This window comes from Poromitra crassiceps (genome assembly GCF_964638095.1).
Source record: "Poromitra crassiceps genome assembly, chromosome: 16".
Classification (NCBI taxonomy): domain Eukaryota; kingdom Metazoa; phylum Chordata; class Actinopteri; order Beryciformes; family Melamphaidae; genus Poromitra; species Poromitra crassiceps.
The window spans coordinates 30764873-30785803 of NC_139645.1; the positions used below are offsets into that span (position 1 = coordinate 30764873).

The 20931-nt window shown below is 46.9% G+C and overlaps 1 protein-coding gene across 1 annotated transcript in view; it reads left to right on the forward strand.

Moving 5' to 3' along the window:
- The window catches only part of LOC310791583 (intermembrane lipid transfer protein VPS13C-like), a gene marked incomplete at its 5' end in the record, with an annotated part of 101032 nt that overhangs the window by 26341 nt on the left and 53760 nt on the right, over nt 1–20931 (forward strand). Inside the window, 20 exons of the mRNA XM_083653250.1 lie at nt 48–204; nt 1268–1347; nt 2124–2183; nt 2451–2604; nt 4703–4822; nt 5527–5630; nt 6247–6414; nt 7519–7823; nt 8136–8286; nt 10288–10420; nt 10502–10620; nt 10891–11060; nt 12056–12330; nt 12449–12681; nt 13782–13874; nt 16115–16348; nt 18331–18462; nt 19515–19604; nt 19868–20023; nt 20574–20841. Coding sequence (XP_083509376.1) covers nt 48–204; nt 1268–1347; nt 2124–2183; nt 2451–2604; nt 4703–4822; nt 5527–5630; nt 6247–6414; nt 7519–7823; nt 8136–8286; nt 10288–10420; nt 10502–10620; nt 10891–11060; nt 12056–12330; nt 12449–12681; nt 13782–13874; nt 16115–16348; nt 18331–18462; nt 19515–19604; nt 19868–20023; nt 20574–20841 — 3202 coding nt within the window. The remainder of the gene's footprint in view (nt 1–47; nt 205–1267; nt 1348–2123; nt 2184–2450; nt 2605–4702; nt 4823–5526; nt 5631–6246; nt 6415–7518; nt 7824–8135; nt 8287–10287; nt 10421–10501; nt 10621–10890; nt 11061–12055; nt 12331–12448; nt 12682–13781; nt 13875–16114; nt 16349–18330; nt 18463–19514; nt 19605–19867; nt 20024–20573; nt 20842–20931) is intronic.

Genomic DNA, 20931 nt, shown 5'->3' on the forward strand with positions numbered 1-20931 from the left:
CATGACTTGTCTGTGAAACACTGTGACTCGTCTGCTTCGTGTCCCAGGTGGTGCTGAAGCTGAAGAAGCCCAAGCAGGGGGTGGAGCTTCCCTTCCTGCTGTTCCAGCTAGAGCAGCTGGGCATCGACACCAAAGTCAAGAAGTACGACATGTGTGGCTCCGCCTACATCAGCAAGATCAGCATGACCTGCCAGGAGTTCACCGGTCAGCTCACCGCTCTCTGTCTCTCTGTCTGGCTGTCTCTCTCTCTCTCTCTCCCTCTCTCTCTCTCTCTCTCTGTCTGGCTGTGTCTCTCTCTCTCTTGCTCTCTCTCTCTCTGTCTGGCTCTCTCTCTCTCTGTCTCTCTCTCTCTCTCTCTCTCTCTCTGTCTCTCTCTCCCTCTCCCTCTCTGACTGGCTGTCTCTCTCTTTCTCTCTCTCTCTCTCTCTCTCTGTCTGGCTGTCTCTCTCTCTCTCTCTCTTTCTCTCTCTCTCTCTCTCTCTCTTTCTCTCTCTCTCTCTCTCTCTCTCTCTCTCTCTCTCTCTCAAAGTGTCTCCAAACTAGCTGCTGCAGTGATTCCCAGTGTCTCTTAACCAGCTGTTTAATAGACGATGGAGTTTTCACCGTGGTGCCATTTCGACACCAGTGTTGTTTCCCTCCTCAACACAGGCCACACCGGTTATACCGCCTGTCGCCAACAGGGGGTCTAAACGCTAGCAAGTCAGCGTCACAAAGCTAGAATTTGTAACTTTTGTAGTGTAGAACCTTTGTCTCCCCCTTCTGGCGCTCCTGGCATTGAAGGAACATGCGCTCGTGTGGTGTTGGGAAAATAAGTTCCTGATCATTTCCTTTGCTCGAGCAGCACCTGAATGCAGCATTTGTCATAGCCTAGCCATAGCCCACTGTGTCAGGGCTGGAAAAGAGTGGATAAATAGTTTTCAACGTCACACAGTCCCCGTGATTGACTCGTTTCACCGTGATCACCATGTTTTAGATGATAGGGTACAAAATAATAATGCATTTTCCACGCGTCCCGGCCATGCAACATAGGTTGCTTAGATAACAACTGCACAAACTGTTAAACATACAAACCTATAATGTACTGCAGGTAGGCTAGTATTTTTTTCTCCCTTCTCCACAAGCCACAACCCCCATATGATATCATATGACAATACTTTTGCAGGACAGTATCGATATATAAAATGTCTGTGGTCCAAGCCCACTCAGGATGTCTGGATCAAACGTGTGACTCCTCTTCTCCTCTTCTCTTCCTCTCTGTGTTCTTCAGACTCGGCCGGCGAGCCTCTCTGTCTCATCAGCTCTTCTGTGGAGTCTGGAGCCGAGCTGCTCAAAGTGCAATACTTCAAGGTGGGAACATCACACGGCTGTCCTGGGTTATTGCTTAGAGGTTTAGGGGTTTGGGACATGCATGGGCTGCTTAGAATAGGACAAATCAAATAAAAACAAATCTAAAATATGTATACAGATCCTTTCCAAAAAAAACAGAATATCATGGAAATAACATGGATGACCGTGGGCTTCAGCGGATTGTCAAGCAAAGATGATTAAAAAATTTGGCGGAAATTCAGAGGGAGTGGACTGAGGCTGAAGTCAGTCATAACTGAGAAGTAACTTCCCCCTGTCAGGTGAAAAGAAGCGGCTGGCTACTGCCCATGTCTCGGAGGAAGCATGGAGCCAGTTTCGGCTTTTCCCAGATCGGCAGAGGGTGGAGCAGCAACCAGGATAAATAAATTAAAATTAGCACTAATGGGGGATAACAATGGGATAAGTAACTGCTGATTTTCTTCACACTATTCTAATTTCTTGAAAGACTGTTTTGGGGGTTTTCTGGAGCTGTAGGCCAAAATTATGAAAAATAAAGGCTAGAAATATTTCACTTTGTGTGTAATGAATCTATAATCTATGAAAGTTTCACTTTTTGAAAGGAATTCTGGAAAGAAACTAACTTTTCCAAGATATTCAAATTTTTGGGAAAGGATCTATATGTGTCATCAGTGATGTCATCAGTGATGTAATAAATCCTTCTTCTTCTGTGGTGTTTTATGGCTGTTTTATCATAATGTGTGTTAAATAGTCTAAACCTAAACTCTCTGTCTGTCTGTCTGTCTGTTGTGTTTCCTCAGGCTGACCGGTCTGGACCAAACTTCTCCACTGTATACAAGAACACAGAGCAGATGATCAATGTGAGTAGTGAGTTTGTTACCACAGCTCTCTGAACACATCCTGTTTAGGATCTGACCAGGGGTTTCCCAGAGCTGCAGCTCAGCCTGCTATTGGCTCTCTCTCCCCCCTCTCCCTCCCTTTCTCTCGCTCCCTCTCTCTCTAACCGTCCCTCTCTCTCTCTCTCTCTAACTGTCCCTCTCTCTCTCTCTCTCTCTCTCTCTCTCTCTCTGTCTCTCTCTCTCTCTCTCTCTCTCTCTCTCTCTCTCTCTCTCTCTCTCTCTCTCCAGGTGACCTTCACCTCTCTCGACCTGCTCCTCCACACGGAGGCTCTGCTATCGGCCATGGACTTCCTGTCTGTGGCTCTCTCGCCCGGCTCATCTCCGGAGAGAGAGAGACGGCCCAAGACCGAGACAGAGAGCAAGGCGGCGTCCGCCAAGTCCAGTGAGGGGAACACACACACACACACACACACACACACACCATCTTAGCTGTCCATCGTGTTCGATGATGACGCTTGCTCTGAAGGGGAGGGGGGGGGGTTCAGCGACGCTGTCGCTGGTGCCACTTCTCGTGGGCATTGAGTCCGATCCTTGAGCCGCACACCCGTCCTCAGATGGAGCAAGAGAACCCGGATGTCAGGGGGGTACCAGCCACCCGCTGGTGTCGCTGAATGCGTCTCTCGGATCGTCGGTCTTGGTTGGTTTGGTGTATTTGTGAGACTGCAGTGGCACAGGTAGCCTGCCAGGCTGATCTATCGAGTGCCAGAGTTTCAAGCTGCATGGTGTTGATGTTTGCTCGCTTTAGGAGGTCCCTGGTGTAGTCCTTAAAGCGCCGCTTTTGCCCTCCAGCAGAGCGCTTTGCGTCGCTCAGTTGGCCGTAGAGGACTTGGCGGGGCAGGCGGTGGTCAGGCATACGAATGGTGTGTCCAATCCAGCGAAGATGTTTTTTGGCCACAGCTGCTTCCATGCAGATTGAACCGGTGTTCTTGAGGATGTCTGTATGGGGGACTCGATCTTCCCAGGACAAGCCGAGGATCTTCTGTAGGCAGCGGATGTGGAAGGCCTCCAGGTTAGTGATGTGCCGGCTGTATGGGGTCCATGACTCTGCCCCATAGAGGAGAGTGGAGAGACATACTGCGTTGTAAACGGCAATCTTGGTGCTGACCTTCAGGTTACGGTTTTCCAAAACCCTGCTGCGTAGGCGTCCTAAAGGATGATGAGGCTTTATTGATACGAGTGTGCAGTTCAGTGTCAAGGGAGCAGCATGAGGACAAAGTGGAGCCAAGGTAGGTGAAGTGATCCACTGTGTTAAGTGGAATGCCATTTATATGAAAGCTGGGGGGTGTGGAGGTTGGGGTAGTGAGTTGGGACATGACCTCGGTTTTTTGAATGTTGACCTGAAGACCAAAGGATTGATACAGACTGGATATGGTGTTGAGGGCGTGCTGCATAGAGTCTGGGCTGTGAGCTAAGACAGCGCAGTCATCAGCATACTGAAGCTCGCAGATTTTGCAGGTCTTTGTTTTTGTATGGGCCTGAAGCCGACGGATGTTGAAGAGGCTTCCATCAAGGCGGTACTCCACCTGGACACCGTCTTCATGTCTCATGCCACGGTGGAAAAGACACGTGATAGCAGAGAGGAGGATGTTAAAGAGGACCGGAGCCAATACACAGCCCTGCTTCACCCCAACGTTCACCTCGAAAAGCTCCGACTGGAGTTCCCCTGTGAGCACTCTGGCTTGCATCCCGTCATGCAACTGCTGCAGGATGCTGAGAAACTTGGGTGGTACCCCAAGTTTGGAGAGGTGTTTCCAGAGCAACTCACGGTTGATGGTGTCAAAGGCTTTGCTGAGGTCGATGAAGGCTATGGAGAGGTCCTTGTGATGTTCTCTGCTCTTCACACACACACACACACACACACGCACGCACGCACACACACACACACACACACACACACGCACGCACAGACGCACACACACGCACACACACGCACACACACACACACACACACACACACACACACACACACACACACACACACTCGTCACAACACAACACACACAAAACACTTTGTGTGTGTTGAAAAAAAAGAAAGGAAAAAAAGACCAGTGCACCCAAAAAATAAATGACTAGAAACCTCATAATATGTTATTGTGTTGTTTATTAATTATTAATAATGAGAAACAGGCGACACTAGATAGATTAACTGAACGCCTGCTGTAACCAACACATAAGGTCTGAAATGAGGATTACAGAGCTGTTTTTTTTTTATAATGTCCTCCTGAGGAGCATGCCCCCGGACTCAAATGCAGGGAATTCATTTTTAACGGGTAACTAGTAATTGTATTGGATTAAAATGTTAAAGTAACTCTCCCAACCCTGCATAAAATACAATAACATCATCATTATTATAAAAAGTAGCCACCCCACATGTTCACTAAAATAGTTTCCAAGCTTTTCCCAGGGACAGACTAAAGCCACAGCTCAAAACTCATCAACTAAAATCCAACATGTCCGCTCTGTCTCCGTCTCCCTGCCAGCCACTGTGGCCTCGCCCTCTGACAGTGATGTCATCGACCTGAAGGTGATGGTGACGCTGGGAGCCTTCAACGTCCTGGTGTGCGACCAGAGCTGCAACATGGCCGACATCAAGATCCAAGGTACAGAGCCACCAGACCACCATAACAAATCACTATATCACTATCAAGGTACAGAGCCACCAGACCACCATAACAAATCAACCACTCAATTATCTGGGATGTGTTTCTGGCCTACTTGGACGAGGTTAAAAGCGATACGTAACTCACCCAGCTGACTTCTCGTGGACCCTTTGCGTGGGATCCCACGCACATCTCTTGCAAGCACTTTACGCTACGCGGCTGGTAGCTGTTGGAATGTGGATGATATGTTTGTTTTTGTTTGTTTTGTTTTTCTTTCTGTGTCTGAGCCTTTTGTTTTTCACCTTATGAAAATATTAAAATAAAATATGGGGGAGGGGGGGGGGGGGGGAGACAAAGCCCCCACTTTTACTGCTGCTGCTGCAGTTCTACAGAAGTAAATTGGACTAACATCTGTATATGGAAAGGCTGGGTGGTGTACTGTATGAAGAGTTCTCCTCCAAAATGCTGTGTCCAAAAAAACATTATTCCACAAAGTTCCTCATTCAATATCTTTACAATATAGAAGATATTGTCTTTTAAAGGGATCTTTTTATCCACCGAAGACTGAAGTCTCCTGCTGAAAGTCATAAAATAACTAGTTTTATTTGTAAACAGTAGTTGGAAGTAGTTAGTAGTTAGTCAGAAGTCATAGGTGAGTATCCTCTTTGTATTGATGTCTGTGTTTTGCCCTGTTTGTTCCTCAGGTATGAACGGCTCTCTGCTGATGCAAGGTCCTCAGACTCAGCTCTCCGCCCGCCTCCGAGATTTCATCGTCATCAACGTCGATCCAAAGAGCGTCCACAAGAAGGCAAGGCGCCGCCACCGCTCCACTGTCACTGTTACTGTGACTTTCACTGTCACTGTTACTGCTGCTATCTGAGCTGAGCTACAGGGACAACGTCTTAACGCAGCCATTGACAAACTTCAGAATGCCGCGGCCCACTTTGAAATCTGAAAATCTTCCAACCCTTATCAAAACTCACACAACTACACACAAGTCTGCTGTATTACTCTATATTTTTATAACAGCTAAAAAACAACTTTGTTTTCTTAGTTCTGATTACTTTTCTAAAGCAAATATTTAATCATGAATATTTCATGGTATTCCAAACGTAATTACAAAATTGAAAATTGTAAATGTAAAAATCTGTATATACAAATTGTATGTAGGCCTATATGACCCATAGCTGCCAACAGTAGGCTGTGAAAAATGCTACCTTATCTGTCAAAGGGAAGGAAATCAGGAGTGTTGGCAGGCAGGTATGCCCCTCGTGGACCACCTGCAGTACCTCCACGGCCCACACTCTGGGAATCACTGGTGTAACAGATTCATCACTTTGGCTGCTCTGAAAATCCTCCTCAGTCTGTTACTCTTCACTCAACACTTTCCTCTTGACTCAGTTCATCATCTTTGCGTCTGGCAGGCCATCTCCATCGTGGGCGAGGAGGTGTTCAGCTTCTCCATGAGTTTGACTCCCAGCGCCACAGAGGGCGCCGGGTATGCCGACATGAGCAAGACGGACGGGCGGGTGAAGCTGAACGTGGGCTGCATCCAGGTGGTTTACCTGCACAAGTTCTTCATGTCTCTGCTGGTGAGCCTCGCACCACATCACACCTGTCCAGTGTCTCTAACAATGTGAGGATAGAGACAGAGAAGCATTACAGTCGAAACTTTGCAAATTAAATCAAACAGATATGAAGAAGTCATGTTTTGTTCTTAACAAAAACCTTCACCTTCCATTTTAAATGCCCTATATGTAAGACTCAGAAATTCTCACGAGGACTCCAATTCACTCGGTGACCCTTGGGAATACTAAGATGTTGTTATTTAACTTTAAACCAAGGTGCATGAAGGAGTAAAAGCTTGAAAAGAAGTAGAAACTAGCTTAGATGAGGCCTTTATTTTATTTTTTTTTTTTAGGCCTTTATTTCTAATTCTAAGTATTTTCTCATATTTAGTACCAAGCCTCCTTGTTTTCTGATCTGTTTCTTTTGGGGTTCATTTTTTTGTTGGTTTGGTTTGTTTTGTTACTGCAATGCATTACTGATAATTACGGTAATTGTCAACGGCATGCTCCAGAGACAGCATGGGCCCCATGGTAATTCAAATGTAGCTGCCGCCATCTTTTGGCACTTGTACGTTACTACAAACTACAGTTACAGTACATTCTATAACAGGCACTAGGAGTTTACCTGGATCAATTGTTGTTTTTTCCTGTGTTTGTTGCCTGTATTTGGGGCTGGTCTTTATGTGTTATATGACCCGGCCATTATCGGAGACCCAGCTTTTAATTGACTACCGGCTAATATTAGAGGAAATATATATACTAGGCATCTGGCGCTATGCAGGTATTTTGAGATTTTGAGTGATTTGGTTACTTTCATTTCCATAGAACCTCACGGTGAATAAGTATTTTCATAAAACAAAAGGGAAAGTATTTTTATGGTTTTGGTGGAATACCACTGTAGACAATTGTTGTGGAATGTTGAAACCCATTTTTCCCACGTTTTACTTTTAGACACATAACAGATTAAAATACTCATAACCTTTGATCTGAGAGAGCTATAGCAGTAATTCCAAAAGTGATATACTGTGTAGGGAAGAGTTTATAAGTGTTTTTGTAGGCCACCGCACAATATGGTGTAGTAGTTTATTGTAAATAAACTCATTGTTATTTTTGCGCCCTGTCGTTCAGAACTGCACCAACAACTTCCAGACGGCGAAGGAGGCTCTGAGTGCAGCGACGGCCCAGGCGGCGGAGAAGGCAGCGTCCAGCGTCAGAGACTTTGCCCAGAAGAGCTTCCGTCTGTCCATGGACATCAGGCTGAAGGCCCCCCTCATCCTCATCCCCCAGTCCTCCGTCTCCCACCAGGCGCTGGAGGTGGACCTGGGTCTGATCACCCTGGGGAATAGCTTCTCTCTGCTGCCCGTGGATGGCTGCCCGCTGCCCGCTGTCATCGACAACATGGACCTCCAGCTGACGCAGCTCAAACTATCCAGGTCTGTCGCTCTGCAGGGATGAGCTCTGGGTTCTATAAAAACTACGGTGGAAAAAATTGCATTTTTCATTAAAGGGACATTTCACCAAAGAACAGTGTGGAGGTATTTTTCCGTGTTAAACACAGTGTTGGCCCGAAGGACCCCGCCCAGCCAGGAAACTAGACACTGTCTCTCGAAGCTACACCTCCAAAATCGAACACCATATCTAGTCTGATATCACCATATCCATATACTATCCATCTATTGCCCAGCCCTAGCTTCTGGATTCAGCATGAGACTGTCTCACTGGTTTGTTGGTTTGTGGTTCTGCAGGATCTGCATGGACCCTGTGGCATCAGGCGGGCCCAGCTCAGAGCTGCTGGAGCCACTCAACCTCACGCTGAGCATCAAGAGGAACCTGGCCGCCTCCTGGTACCACAAGATGGCAGTCGTGGAGATCGACGGAGACCTGAAGCCCATGAAGGTACGAGCGGGTCTACAGCCGGCTGAGGAACCTTCTTCACTTCACATCGTTATTGTCCTGTGAGGGACATCTGCTTTACAGACAGGGTTTAATGCTGGATTCTGATGGTCCCATTTCCAGAGTTGGGAAGTCAGTCTTCTGACTTAAGTGGGTTCATGAGCTGTTAAGTCGTAATGTGGAAGCAGCATGGACGCTACCGAGACGATGTTATTGCTCAGAGTGTTTAAACAACACGTTGGGACATTTAGACTTGCACAATACATTCCACAAACCCACTAAAATATTGCTTTATCTAACTTGTTGTTATGGTTAATGTTAATACATAACATTTCAATTTAGGGACGCACCGATTGCAAAATTCTGCGCCGATAGCGATGTTTAAGAGAACAATTTGGCTGATAGCCACTACCTATGACTATGTGCGTGCCCGAATTACACAAAATTCCGGACTGCACCCCATCGGGTCCCCAGCAGCGCACCCGCCAAGTTTTGAAGTCGATCGGACGAATGATTGCGGAGATTTTTTTTATTTTTTATTTAACCTTTATTTATCCAGGTTAGCCTCGTTGAGATTAAGAACCTCTTTTTCAAGAGGGACCTGGCCAAGAAAAGCAGCATACAATTATACAAGTTGCAGACGCCACAACAAACATCTCATAACATTACTACACTACATGATACACACACACATTCAGTCATTCATAAAAGCAAGTTCAACTATGAAGAAAAAAAACAGTTGCAACTTTCACCGTCCTCCCTACCTTTAACCATCGTTTTCAAAACATTTAATGAGACCAGCTCCTGCAATTTCAGGTCCTTCTGGAGCTCATTCCATGCCGTCGGTGCTGAGAACTGAAACGCCTTTTTACCATACTCTGTACGAGCCCTTTTTACATTCAATAAAAACAGGTTTTGTGAGCGTAAAGAGTAATTGTTGTTGCTCTGCTGGACAATGTATGTACACAAATAATTTGGGAGTTGTTTTAATATCGCCTTATAAATAAAAAGATACCAGTGACTCAGCCTACGTAGAGTCAGGGATGGCCAGCCCACTTTCTGGTAGAGAACACAGTGGTGAGTTAGATTTTTACAGTTTGTGCTAAACCTTAAAGCCCGTGATAAATGGGGAGATATGCGGAGGACACACACACACACACGCACACACACACACACAACACACACGCGCACACACACACGCGTGCACGCACAAACACACACACACACGGCCCTGGAATTAATATGTATATATTTCTACACTCACTGAAGGGACCTTCTGGGTGCATAATTACAGCCTGTCACTAACTCCTGTGCTCTTGTTTTTGCACACGGTCCACATTGCAGCCGTTGAAGGTACGATCTGTACCCTCCTGTCCGGTGACAGCTTGACTCTGACGGTGTTTAGTTAGTTTAGCTGGATCAGTTGGTATGTCTGTTGACAGCCTGTAGCTCTAGTGGAGGATTCAAAGTTTTTTTTATGGAAGCCCTGGCAGGCAATTAAGAAAAGAAAAAAAATCTAACTTCCTTCAAATAATAATAAAATAAAATAATATATGAAACAAGCGGGGGGATATTTGCCTTTTTTTTGTCAGGCGCATGTTTCTAAATGTATGTCGCTGTAATACCTCTCGACCACAAGAGTGCGCCACTAGACCATGTTCTACATAGGACTGAAAGCATCAATTTCTTCTTCCAAGGTACATACATTGTGTTAGCAACTTATGCCATTTCCCCCCCTACTTCACAGATGAAAAAATAAAAGAAAATTGAACTTAATGCTGGCTAAACTTTTACACGAGCGAAAACTACATTAGTTAGATCAGACTTGGAAAATGCATTCCCAGATTTTTGTTCTCAATTGCCTCTCATGGCTTCCGTACATTTTTACCTGAAGAGGAAAACTATGGACTGAAGCATGATTAAAACTCTGGATTCAAAGTGAAAGTCGTGGGGAGAAAGCAGGCTAAAAGCTGTACCTCTGTCCTGTGCTTCCTGCGCCTCCAGGTGGCGCTGAGTCAGGACGACCTGAAGGTTCTGCTGAGGATCCTGATGGAGAACCTGGGAGAGGCTGAGAGCCCAGCCCCTGCTGCCTCCACACAGGCAGAGAGCCTACACATCACAACATATACACACACAGGTACACACACACACAGGTACACACACGCACGTGTGCGCGCGAGAGGATCTGGCTGTAAACTGTGTGTGATGTTGCCCTCAGGCGGTGCGGAGAAGCAGAGTGACATCAGCGATCAGGAGGAGGAGCCTCAGGAAACTGTCAAGTTCAACTTCAACATTGAGTCTCTGGCTCTGGTGTTGTACAGCCACGCCCCCAAACAGGTGAGTCTCTGGCTCTGGTAAGAACAGAGGGATCATTCTCACCTTTAGCCTGCAAGTGACTCAGTCCATATGTTTTTATACGTCTATGAATCTGTCCCATGATGTCTGACCCTTCACCATCTCTCTCCCCTGCCCTCCCTGCAGTCTCCTGGGCTGGGCCTGCTCTCTCCCCTGCCCTCCCTGCAGTCTCCTGGGCTGGGCCTGCTCTCTCCCCTGCCCTCCCTGCAGTCTCCTGGGCTGGGCCTGCTCTCTCCCCTGCCCTCCCTGCAGTCTCCTGGGCTGGGCCTGCGGCAGCAGAGCCTACGTCTGGGGGAGCTGGCCCTCCACAAGCTGCAGGCGTCTGGGAAGCTGCTGAGCGACGGCAGCATGGAGCTCAGCACCGTGCTGAGCGGCTGCACGCTGGACGACCTGCGCACTGCCATGACCCGCGTCAGCTCCAGGTGAGACCTCTGCTTAAGTAGCGATAACAAATCCTTAATTAACAGTTAACCAATGTGTCTAGTAATCATTAACTTATACTGTTCATGTTAACTAATGTATTGAGGTTGGTTTGAGGTATGACCTCACTGAGGTTAAGGTTAGAGCAAGCTTATGACCAAGGCTGTTAATTAAAGGTTAGTTAATACTTATTAACCATCAACTAACTCTTAAATAAGGTACTCTTTAGTGTTACCCATTACTTTTTTATTTAATTTGATATCTGATTTACTTATTTTATACTCAAGTTTTTTGTACTACTATTTTTACTATTAGTGGAGTAGGAGTTTCATTATTGATTGCTTGATTGAAAGAAAGGTGAATAGAGAACACAGTAAATACACCACCGAAGAAGAAGATCCACACAGGCTAACACAGTTAGCTAATGCAGTCCACATACGTCAGCAAACAACCTGCAACAACACAGAGTCCAGTAAAAAGATACAAACCTTGGCCCTAGACAACTGAATTGGTTAAACTCACAAACACATAATCAAGTGAGGCATATAATCAAGTTGAATGCATCACGTAGGGTAAGAACATAATGTTGCACTAGGTGATGACGTGGAGCTAATCGTAAGCTACGTCGAAAATCAAATGATCAAATAATAACAATTCCTAGACAGTAATATTTATGAGCCAGGTTTTCATAACAATTAGTAAGTGACCACATTAACACGCTCTGATGTCCCATCTGTCGGGCGGCTGTAGCTCAGGAGGTACAGCGGGTCGTCCACTAATCGGTGGTTCGATTTCCGGCTCCTCCAGTCTGCATGTTGACGTGTCCTTGGGCAAGACACTGAACCCCAAATTGCTCCCGTTGGTGTGCCAGCACCCTGCGTGGTAACCTGCCACCATCGGTGTGTGAATGGGTGAATGTACCTACTGACTGTAAAGCGCTTGGATAAAAGCGCTATATAAATGCAGGCCATTTACCATTTACCATCTGTCTGTGCAGGATGATCAGGAAGCGTGAGGAGGAGAGCGCCGAGGCCATGATCGACGTGACGTACCGTCAGAGTGCGACGGGGGCGGGGCCTGAGCGTGAGGTGGTGGCCGTGCTGCAGAAGCTCTACCTGTGTGCCAGCGTGGACTTCCTCATGACCGTGGCCGACTTCTTCATCCAGGCGCTGCCGCAAAGCCCCGCCCCCCCGGCCTCCACCGCCGCCCACAGCGACAGGCTGCCTCTGAAACAGCTGGCCGAGCCCCGCGGAGGTTCCGCCTCCAACGCCGGTAAGACACCCAACGCCCTGCGGAGGCTCCGCCTCCAACGCCAGTAAGACATCAATGCCAGTTTGGGGGGGGAAAGCATGGCAATTGACTTTTTCATCTCACCGATTTGAATGTTCAGCCCCTGAGCAGCAGTGGAAGCGGACGCGGCTGCGGGCGGTCGTGGTCGACCCGGAGGTGGTGTTTGTGGCCGACCTGCTGCGGGCCGACGCCCCCTCGCTGGTGGCCTCCTTCCAGTGTGACGTCAGCCTGACGGAGGAGGGCGGAGCCCACAGCATGATGGCCAACCTCAGGGAGCTCCGCCTCCTGGCCTGCCCCTTCCTCCACAGCCCAGAGCACAAGGGCATCACCACCGTGAGACACACACACCACACACATGCACGCACACACACTCACGTACCAGCACACACACGCAGGGGCGGACTGGGATCATAATTCAGGCCGGGCATTAGATACCAAGCAGGCCAGGCTAATACGGGCCGACGTGCGTGCCGGCGTCCGAAGGGCGGCGGCGAAAGATTTGGGCCGTTTGAAGCTCAATTTGGGCCGTTTGTAGCCCAATTTGGGCCGTTTGAAGCCAGATTTGGGCCGTTTGAAGCCAAATTTGGGCCGTTTGAAGCCCAATTTGGGCCAAGTCCAACTTTACAATGAGATGCACCCACTTTAACCCTGAATAAAGTAATAAAACCACTAGTAAACCAGTAGGCGGCGCCTGGCCTGCTGTTCAGTGAGTGGCCTGACTGCGGGCACACACAAAAAAAAATAATAATAATTTGCAGGCCAGGCCAGGCCACCGAGCATTTGGCCGACGTGCCCGATTATGCAGTCCGCCCCTGCACACACGCCACACAGCACACACGTACGCACACACACAGAGACACCCACGCACGCACGCACTCACCCACACACACACAGAGCACAAGGTCATCACCACGTGAGACATATGGAGTTATTTCTCTGTCTTTATGGAGTGCCGCAGGGATGAGTCCTAAAACCTGTCTGGAAGTCAATGGTGTTTTTCTATGGGGATTTTGGTTAAATGACTGAAATAACGTCTGTGCTTAACAACAGTTTATGAAACAAAGACCTTTGTGTTCAGCAAGATCATCTTCACAATTGAACACCACTTTATCATTTTTGAAGTGTTTTCTGAAAATCAGATTTACGCTTCAAAAATGTGGTGATAATCTGTGAAGGTTATCGTGTTGAACACAAAGGTCTCAGTTTCATAAACGTCTGTTAACCACAGATCTTATTTCAGGCACCTAACCAAAAATCCCTATAGAAAAATGCCATTGGCTTCCAGACAAGGGAACCAGCACAATGCTAACTTCTGGGTTGACCTACAACAATACGTCATTCCTGCTCTACTTTATTATGCAGTCAAAGAGTTGTGTTACTTTGCAAATCCAATAGAATATTGACTGATAGAAAATGTCATTCTTTGCCAATAGGTGTTGAGGCCTTGCTCAGTCGCTTTGGAAACCAAAAGCCAGCTCAACCAGCCACTGACCGGCTTTGTGACAGTGGAGGAAGTCTTCATCAAGGTACTTTCAGCTGAAATTTATCTTATTTATATGTATGATAGTATGTATAGATGGATAGATGTATTTCCTCCAAAAGTGGCCGGTAGTCATTTAAAATAACTGATAATGAAACAAAGGCCAGGAGTAAAAACAACGTTGGATATGGGTCAACTCCTGGTGTTTGTTATAGTTTGTAGTAACATGTCAATTAAACATAGACTGTATAAAAAGCTACCGTGACATCATCACCTATTGGTTTTTAGACTTGTGTTTGGAAGTCTGGAGGTTAGCATTTTCACCGTCGCCATCTTGGTTATTTGGAGACAGAAGTGATGTGAATTTGGACAAGTGATCAGCGAGCTGTGCGATCACTGGACAGGTGACCTGTCAATCACGCCCAAAAGTGTTGTCCGCTTTATCTTCTAGGGACCATCATTTACTAAATTGATTGATTGATTGATTGAAACAATTTATTTCAAACAGTTAAAACGATACATAAAATGAAAAAACTAGTAAACCTAACAGTCCAATAGACTTCAGCAAAAGGAAAATACGTAAACGCCAACATAAAGAAAAGGCGAACTGTTTGAAAAGGGGCCCGAAGAAGCCTAGGCTTATCGAGTTCTGCCCCCAAATCATTCATAAACAAATGTATACATCCATATACATGCATATACTGTTGGGGAAAAATTCACTGCAATGCCCTGCTGATTGTTCAATAATGAGATATCCGTTTTAAATGTTCATAGGAGGTTTTATTCCACAAATATCTCCATGCACGGAGGTCTCCTCTTGACTACATTTGTCAATACAAGAGCCACGAGTCATTGTTACATCTCATCATATACTGAAAACCAATGATGCCCGCCCCCCCACCGTGGAGGGCAGTACTTTCCATTCAGCCATGTAGCTAATCTGATGTTCACTAGAATACATAACAAATGTCTATTCCCACAGACACTTCCCAAAACAAGACACAGGTTCCCACAGGAACTTACATGTTCTCCTTGAACAGCAATCTTCCACATTGATGAAGAACACAGTTCACAAAATACATCTTAGAATTGATTAATTAATAATTAATCAATCAATACACACTTGATCAATAATTTGCCATGACAATACCAACTCCCACGCTCCTCCACACACGCTCATGTATACAAATACATACATACATATATATGTATATATATACACATACGTATACAAACTTACCCATACACACACAATATCATAAATCAACCCACACATCCCTATCAATACTTATTCCTAATAATACATTCCAATATTACCCCAATAACCCAATGCTTTGATACTAACTTGTGCTGTACCAATGCATATAAGAATATTTACAATGTACACAACAATTCTAAATGAACATCATGCTGTATTGAAGAAGACTTGAAACTAGTGATAGAGACCATCAACTCCTTAGGAAAGATGAACAACCTTCACCCAGAGAGCAGGATGAGAGAAAGCTGCTGTGTGGCAGAATCTTTGAGGTTAAAAGCTAATTTATACTAACTGGGGAGTGTCCGGTGTTCGCGGAGCGGAGGCTCTGTGCGGCGAGCGCGGCGCTCCGCACAGGCTCTGCGGAGGGACTGCACGGAGCTCCACGCTCCTCTCAAAAAATGTAACTCTGCGGAGCCCGCCGCGAGCTCGTGCAGTCAATTCCGAGGCTATGATTGGCTAATGTTTGCTATGGTTTGTATAGGGAAGAAGCCTCCACAAACTGACCGGCAAAATCAGTGCAAAATGAATGGGTTTGAGCATCGCCTGGCAGAAGAAGTACAGAAATACAGAAATGTGTATGATTCATCCACCTGAGACTACAAAGACTCGCCCTCAGTAACTGAAACTTTTTTCTCCAAAGACTGAATAGCCTACAATTGACTACGTCAATAAAAACTTGATTTCAGATCGAAAAAATTAAATGCAAAGCACAAAAACAAGAAGACAACAAACTTACTTGCTAAAAACAAACTGAAAATAGCCTTCAATTGCACTAGGATTGATTATTCGCGGATATAAATCAGGATCACACAGGGAAGAACTGATGTGACATTTGCATTCCTGCTAAAAACACAACGGGAGCCTGGAGGGGGATTCTCCGCTCTCTGCAGACACTGCACTCCTACCGTATTTACCATAAAAGGATGTGCCTCTGCGGAGAGAACGGTCTTGCCGTGAACACCGCGGACACCGGACACTCCGCAGTCAGTATACATTTGCTTTAACTCCTGTGAACTCCTCTGCTGCAGATCTCTCCGGTCATCTTGAACACGGTGATGACGATAACGGCGGCCATGACGGCCAAGCCTCAGAGCGAGCAGAGCCAGGAGGCGCGGCCCGGCGTCACAGACCTGTGGTCTGTCATGAACATCTACGCCTGTAACTACTGGTTCCTGGGGGTGGACCAGGCCACCGAGGCCACGGAGAGCTTCACCGAGCCGGACGCACGCAACCAGGGAGAGAGCTTTGCCGTCGACGTCAAGGTGCCACGTTTATATCCTCTTGAGTCCTCAGTGGCGACATCGCGACACGAGGCGATCAGCGCTCACTCCCATCGATGCTTAATTGACAAAAAACGGTCTTTATCAGTTAACAAGTCCGACCGGCGAGTCCTTGTCTCCAACATCCTAATCCAAATGCATGAATGCTTGAGTCATTAGTGCCTCAAGTGCAAGTCGAATCACGACTCCTGAAAATTGGACTCGGGTCTGAGTCCTGGACTACAAGTACTACAACACAGAGTCCAGGTGACTGTGGACTCAGGCCTGTGTAGTTCAGTATACTCTGTGTAACGTGTGTGTTGTCTTTGACAGGTGGTCCAGGTGACTTTAGACTCAGGCCTGTGTAGTTCAGTATGCTCTGTGTAACGTGTGTGTTGTCTTTGACAGGTGGTCCAGGTGACTTTAGACTCAGGCCTGTGTAGTTCAGTATGCTCTGTGTAACGTGTGTGTTGTCTTTGACAGGTGGTCCAGGTGTCTCTGGACTCAGGTCTGTGTAGTTCAGTATGCTCTGTGTAACGTGTGTGTTGTCTTTGACAGGTGGTCCAGGTGTCTCTGGACTCAGGTCTGTGTAGTTCAGTATGCTCTGTGTAACGTGTGTGTTGTCTTTGACAGGTGGTCCAGGTGACTGTGGACTCAGGCCTGTGTAGTTCAGGATGCTCTGTGTAACGTGTGTGTTGTCTTTGACAGGTGGTCCAGGTGACTTTAGACTCAGGTCTGTGTAGTTCAGTATGCTCTGTGTAACGTGTGTGTTGTCTTTGACAGGTGGTCCAGGTGACTCTGGACTCAGGCTTGTGTAGTTCAGTATGCTCTGTGTAACGTGTGTGTTGTCTTTGACAGGTGGTCCAGGTGACTCTGGACTCAGGCTTGTGTAGTTCAGTATGCTCTGTGTAACGTGTGTGTTGTCTTTGACAGGTGGTCCAGGTGACTCTGGACTCAGGCTTGTGTAGTTCAGTATGCTCTGTGTAACGTGTGTGTTGTCTTTGACAGGTGGTCCAGGTGACTTTAGACTCAGGCCTGTGTAGTTCAGTATGCTCTGTGTAACGTGTGTGTTGTCTTTGACAGGTGGTCCAGGTGACTCTGGACTCAGGCTTGTGTAGTTCAGTATGCTCTGTGTAACGTGTGTGTTGTCTTTGACAGGTGGTCCAGGTGACTTTAGACTCAGGCCTGTGTAGTTCAGTATGCTCTGTGTAACGTGTGTGTTGTCTTTGACAGGTGGTCCAGGTGACTCTGGACTCAGGCCTGTGTAGTTCAGAATGCTCTGTGTAACGTGTGTGTTGTCTTTGACAGGTGGTCCAGGTGACTCTGGACTCGGGGCCTGTGTAGTTCAGTATGATCTGTGTAACGTGTGTGTTGTCTTTGACAGGTGGTCCAGGTGACTCTGGACTCAGGCCTGTGTAGTTCAGTATGCTCTGTGTAACGTGTGTGTTGTCTTTGACAGGTGGTCCAGGTGACTCTGGACTCAGGCCTGTGTAGTTCAGTATGCTCTGTGTAACGTGTGTGTTGTCTTTGACAGGTGGTCCAGGTGACTTTAGACTCAGGCCTGTGTAGTTCAGTATGCTCTGTGTAACGTGTGTGTTGTCTTTGACAGGTGGTCCAGGTGACTCTGGACTCAGGCCTGTGTAGTTCAGTATGCTCTGTGTAACGTGTGTGTTGTCTTTGACAGGTGGTCCAGGTGACTTTAGACTCAGGCCTGTGTAGTTCAGTATGATCTGTGTAACGTGTGTGTTGTCTTTGACAGGTGGTCCAGGTGACTTTAGACTCAGGCCTGTGTAGTTCAGTATGCTCTGTGTAACGTGTGTGTTGTCTTTGACAGGTGGTCCAGGTGACTGTGGACTCGGGCCTGTGTAGTTCAGTATGCTCTGTGTAACGTGTGTGTTGTCTTTGACAGGTGGTCCAGGTGACTCTGGACTCGGGGCCTGTGTAGTTCAGTATGCTCTGTGTAACGTGTGTGTTGTCTTTGACAGGTGGTCCAGGTGACTCTGGACTCGGGGCTGGGCCACAGGACCGTCCCGTTGCTGCTGGCTGAGTCTTCCTTCAGCGGCTCGGCCAGGAACTGGTCCTCCCTGCTGCACCTAAACGCAGACATGACGCTGGAGGTGACTGTGGGGATCACTCACATTTTACTGACTCAGGGAAATACCCGTGCAGAGAATCATTGTTAGCTCACTCATGATGCGTCATCATGTAACATGAGATGGATTTGCTTTATTTAATACATCACATAAATATATTTTAATCACTTCTTTTACTTGGAAAAAAAAAAAAAGAATTCCAGTGTTGCTCTCAAACCTATTCTGTTTGATTGCATGATAAAGACACAAAAGTGAAAAAAAAGTACCGGTAGTTTGTTGATTGATATTCAACAAAGCCTTGTAATAAACAATGTTGTTCTCATCTTGATCAGGCGCGGACTGCATAATCGGGCACGTCGGGCCGATGCCCGGTGGCCTGGCGTGCAAAAAAAGAGCCACCGTGATGTCACTCATTCATTTCTGGACTCTTGTGTTGGAGCCTTGAGTTTTGCATTGCTCAACACTTGGCTATAGGCTATAGAGACTAAAACCATTGTTGGCCTAATTTTTCAGAAACAAAGGTTGGAGCTTGAGCAGAACACACTACCATGTCTTTAATGTTAGGGGCTTGCTTAAACAGGAAGATGTTTAATGAAACCGACGAATATGTCAATGTTTAGTATTATTGTTATGACGTGTAGTTCTTAAGCCTGTGGAGAATAACGCAGTATGCCCGATCTGATCACTCTTCCTTAAATAAAGTTTGCTGTGAAGCGTTTGTACAGAGGCATGTTTTTGGTTTTACTTCTTCATATTATACTTGCAGTTATCTAGGCAATGTTGATGTTTCTATTAGTGAACAAATAGGTAACATGTATCATCGCGTTAGCATTATATTCACTAAATCTTGCTTCAAACGACCCAAATTGGGCTTCAAACGGGCCAAATTGGGCTTCAAACAGCCCAAATTTTTTAACCGCACATCGGCCCATGTCGGCCTGGCCTGCTTGGTAACTAATGCCCGGCCTGAATTATGATCCCAGTCCGCCCCTGATCTTGATCCTAACAGTCTTGTCAGCAATCCAGAAGTTGAATGTATAAATAATGATATAATAATATGTCCTGTGTGTCTGCAGGTAAACTACTTTAATGAGAGCCATGCAGTCTGGGAGCCACTGATAGAGAGAGTGGATGGCGGGAAACGCAGGTGGAACCTCATGCTGGAGGTGAGACTCTTAGCAGTTAGCTTCTGTTTCCGCTAGCAGCACTAACACTGTGTCTGTTTAAGCTAACACTGTGGAGACAGACAGCAGTGTTAGAGACTGCTGACACAACACACACTGACACAAACACACTGCTTTATACTGTATAAAGGTCTATATTAAGGCATTCCATGTCTTCACTCTTGATCTGGGTGAATTATTCTGCATTCTTTGTGTCCAAACTGAGTGTGGATCTGACACAGTGTCTGATATGTTTGGTCCTGCAGATGAAGAACAACCCGGTCCAGGACAAGAGTCCAGTTCCTGGAGACGACTTCATCGTTCTCCCTGAACCTCGCACTGCCATCACCATCTGCTCCAAAGACACCATGAACATCACTGTGTCGCAGTCCTGCCTCAACGTCTTCACCAACCTCTCCAAGGTAAGACTCTCTACCTCAACGTCTTCACCAACCTCCAGCTCCAGGGTAAGGCCCTACCTGAACGTCTTCACCAACCTCCATGGTAAGACTCTACCTCAATGTCTTCACCAACCTCTCTAAGGTAAGGCTCCACCTCAAGGTCTTCACCAACCTCTCCAAGGTAAGACTACCTCAAAGTCTTTACCAACCTCTCCAAGGTAAGACTCTACCTCAACATCTTCACCAAACTCTCCAAGGTAAGACTCCTCCTCAAGGTCTTCACCAACCTCCAAGGTAAGCCTCAACCTCAACACTGACCCACAATGCTCAGGTAGAGAGGGGTATTGCAAGCTGCAATAACCGTTTTTCCGGCCGCTAGAAACAGCAACACATTTGTGCTAACAGCTAAGATAACCGTTCCTACTGAGAAGTCTGTGCATTTCATCTAAACTGGGTTGGAAAAATGATAAACACGTTTAGAACACATTTCAAAGATGTATGAGCTGGCTGTAGGCTGGATCTCTGTGGAGTTAGAGAGGAGCCGGACAGACACATTCTTGTTTTTGCCCAGGCGTTCTCTGAAGGAACGGCCTCCACCTTCGACTACTCTGTGAAGGAGAAAGCCCCGTTCACCATCTGGAACGCCCTGGGGATCCCGCTTATCGTGCAGCACGGCGCCAACCTGCGTCTGGTGGATGCGGCGGCGGCACGGGGGAAGCTGCACGAGGTGGCGGTGGGCCAGAGCGTGGACCTGGAGCACTCAGCGTCCGCCTCGTCGTCCCGGGGCAAACTGTCCACCCTGCAGCGCCAGGAGAGCTGCCTCTTCAACCTCACCATCGGTCAGTCAGTCAGTCGGCTCCAGACTCACATACACATTCTCATTTTATACACGACACACATATAGTGCTTTTCATGTTCTAGCCCGTCTG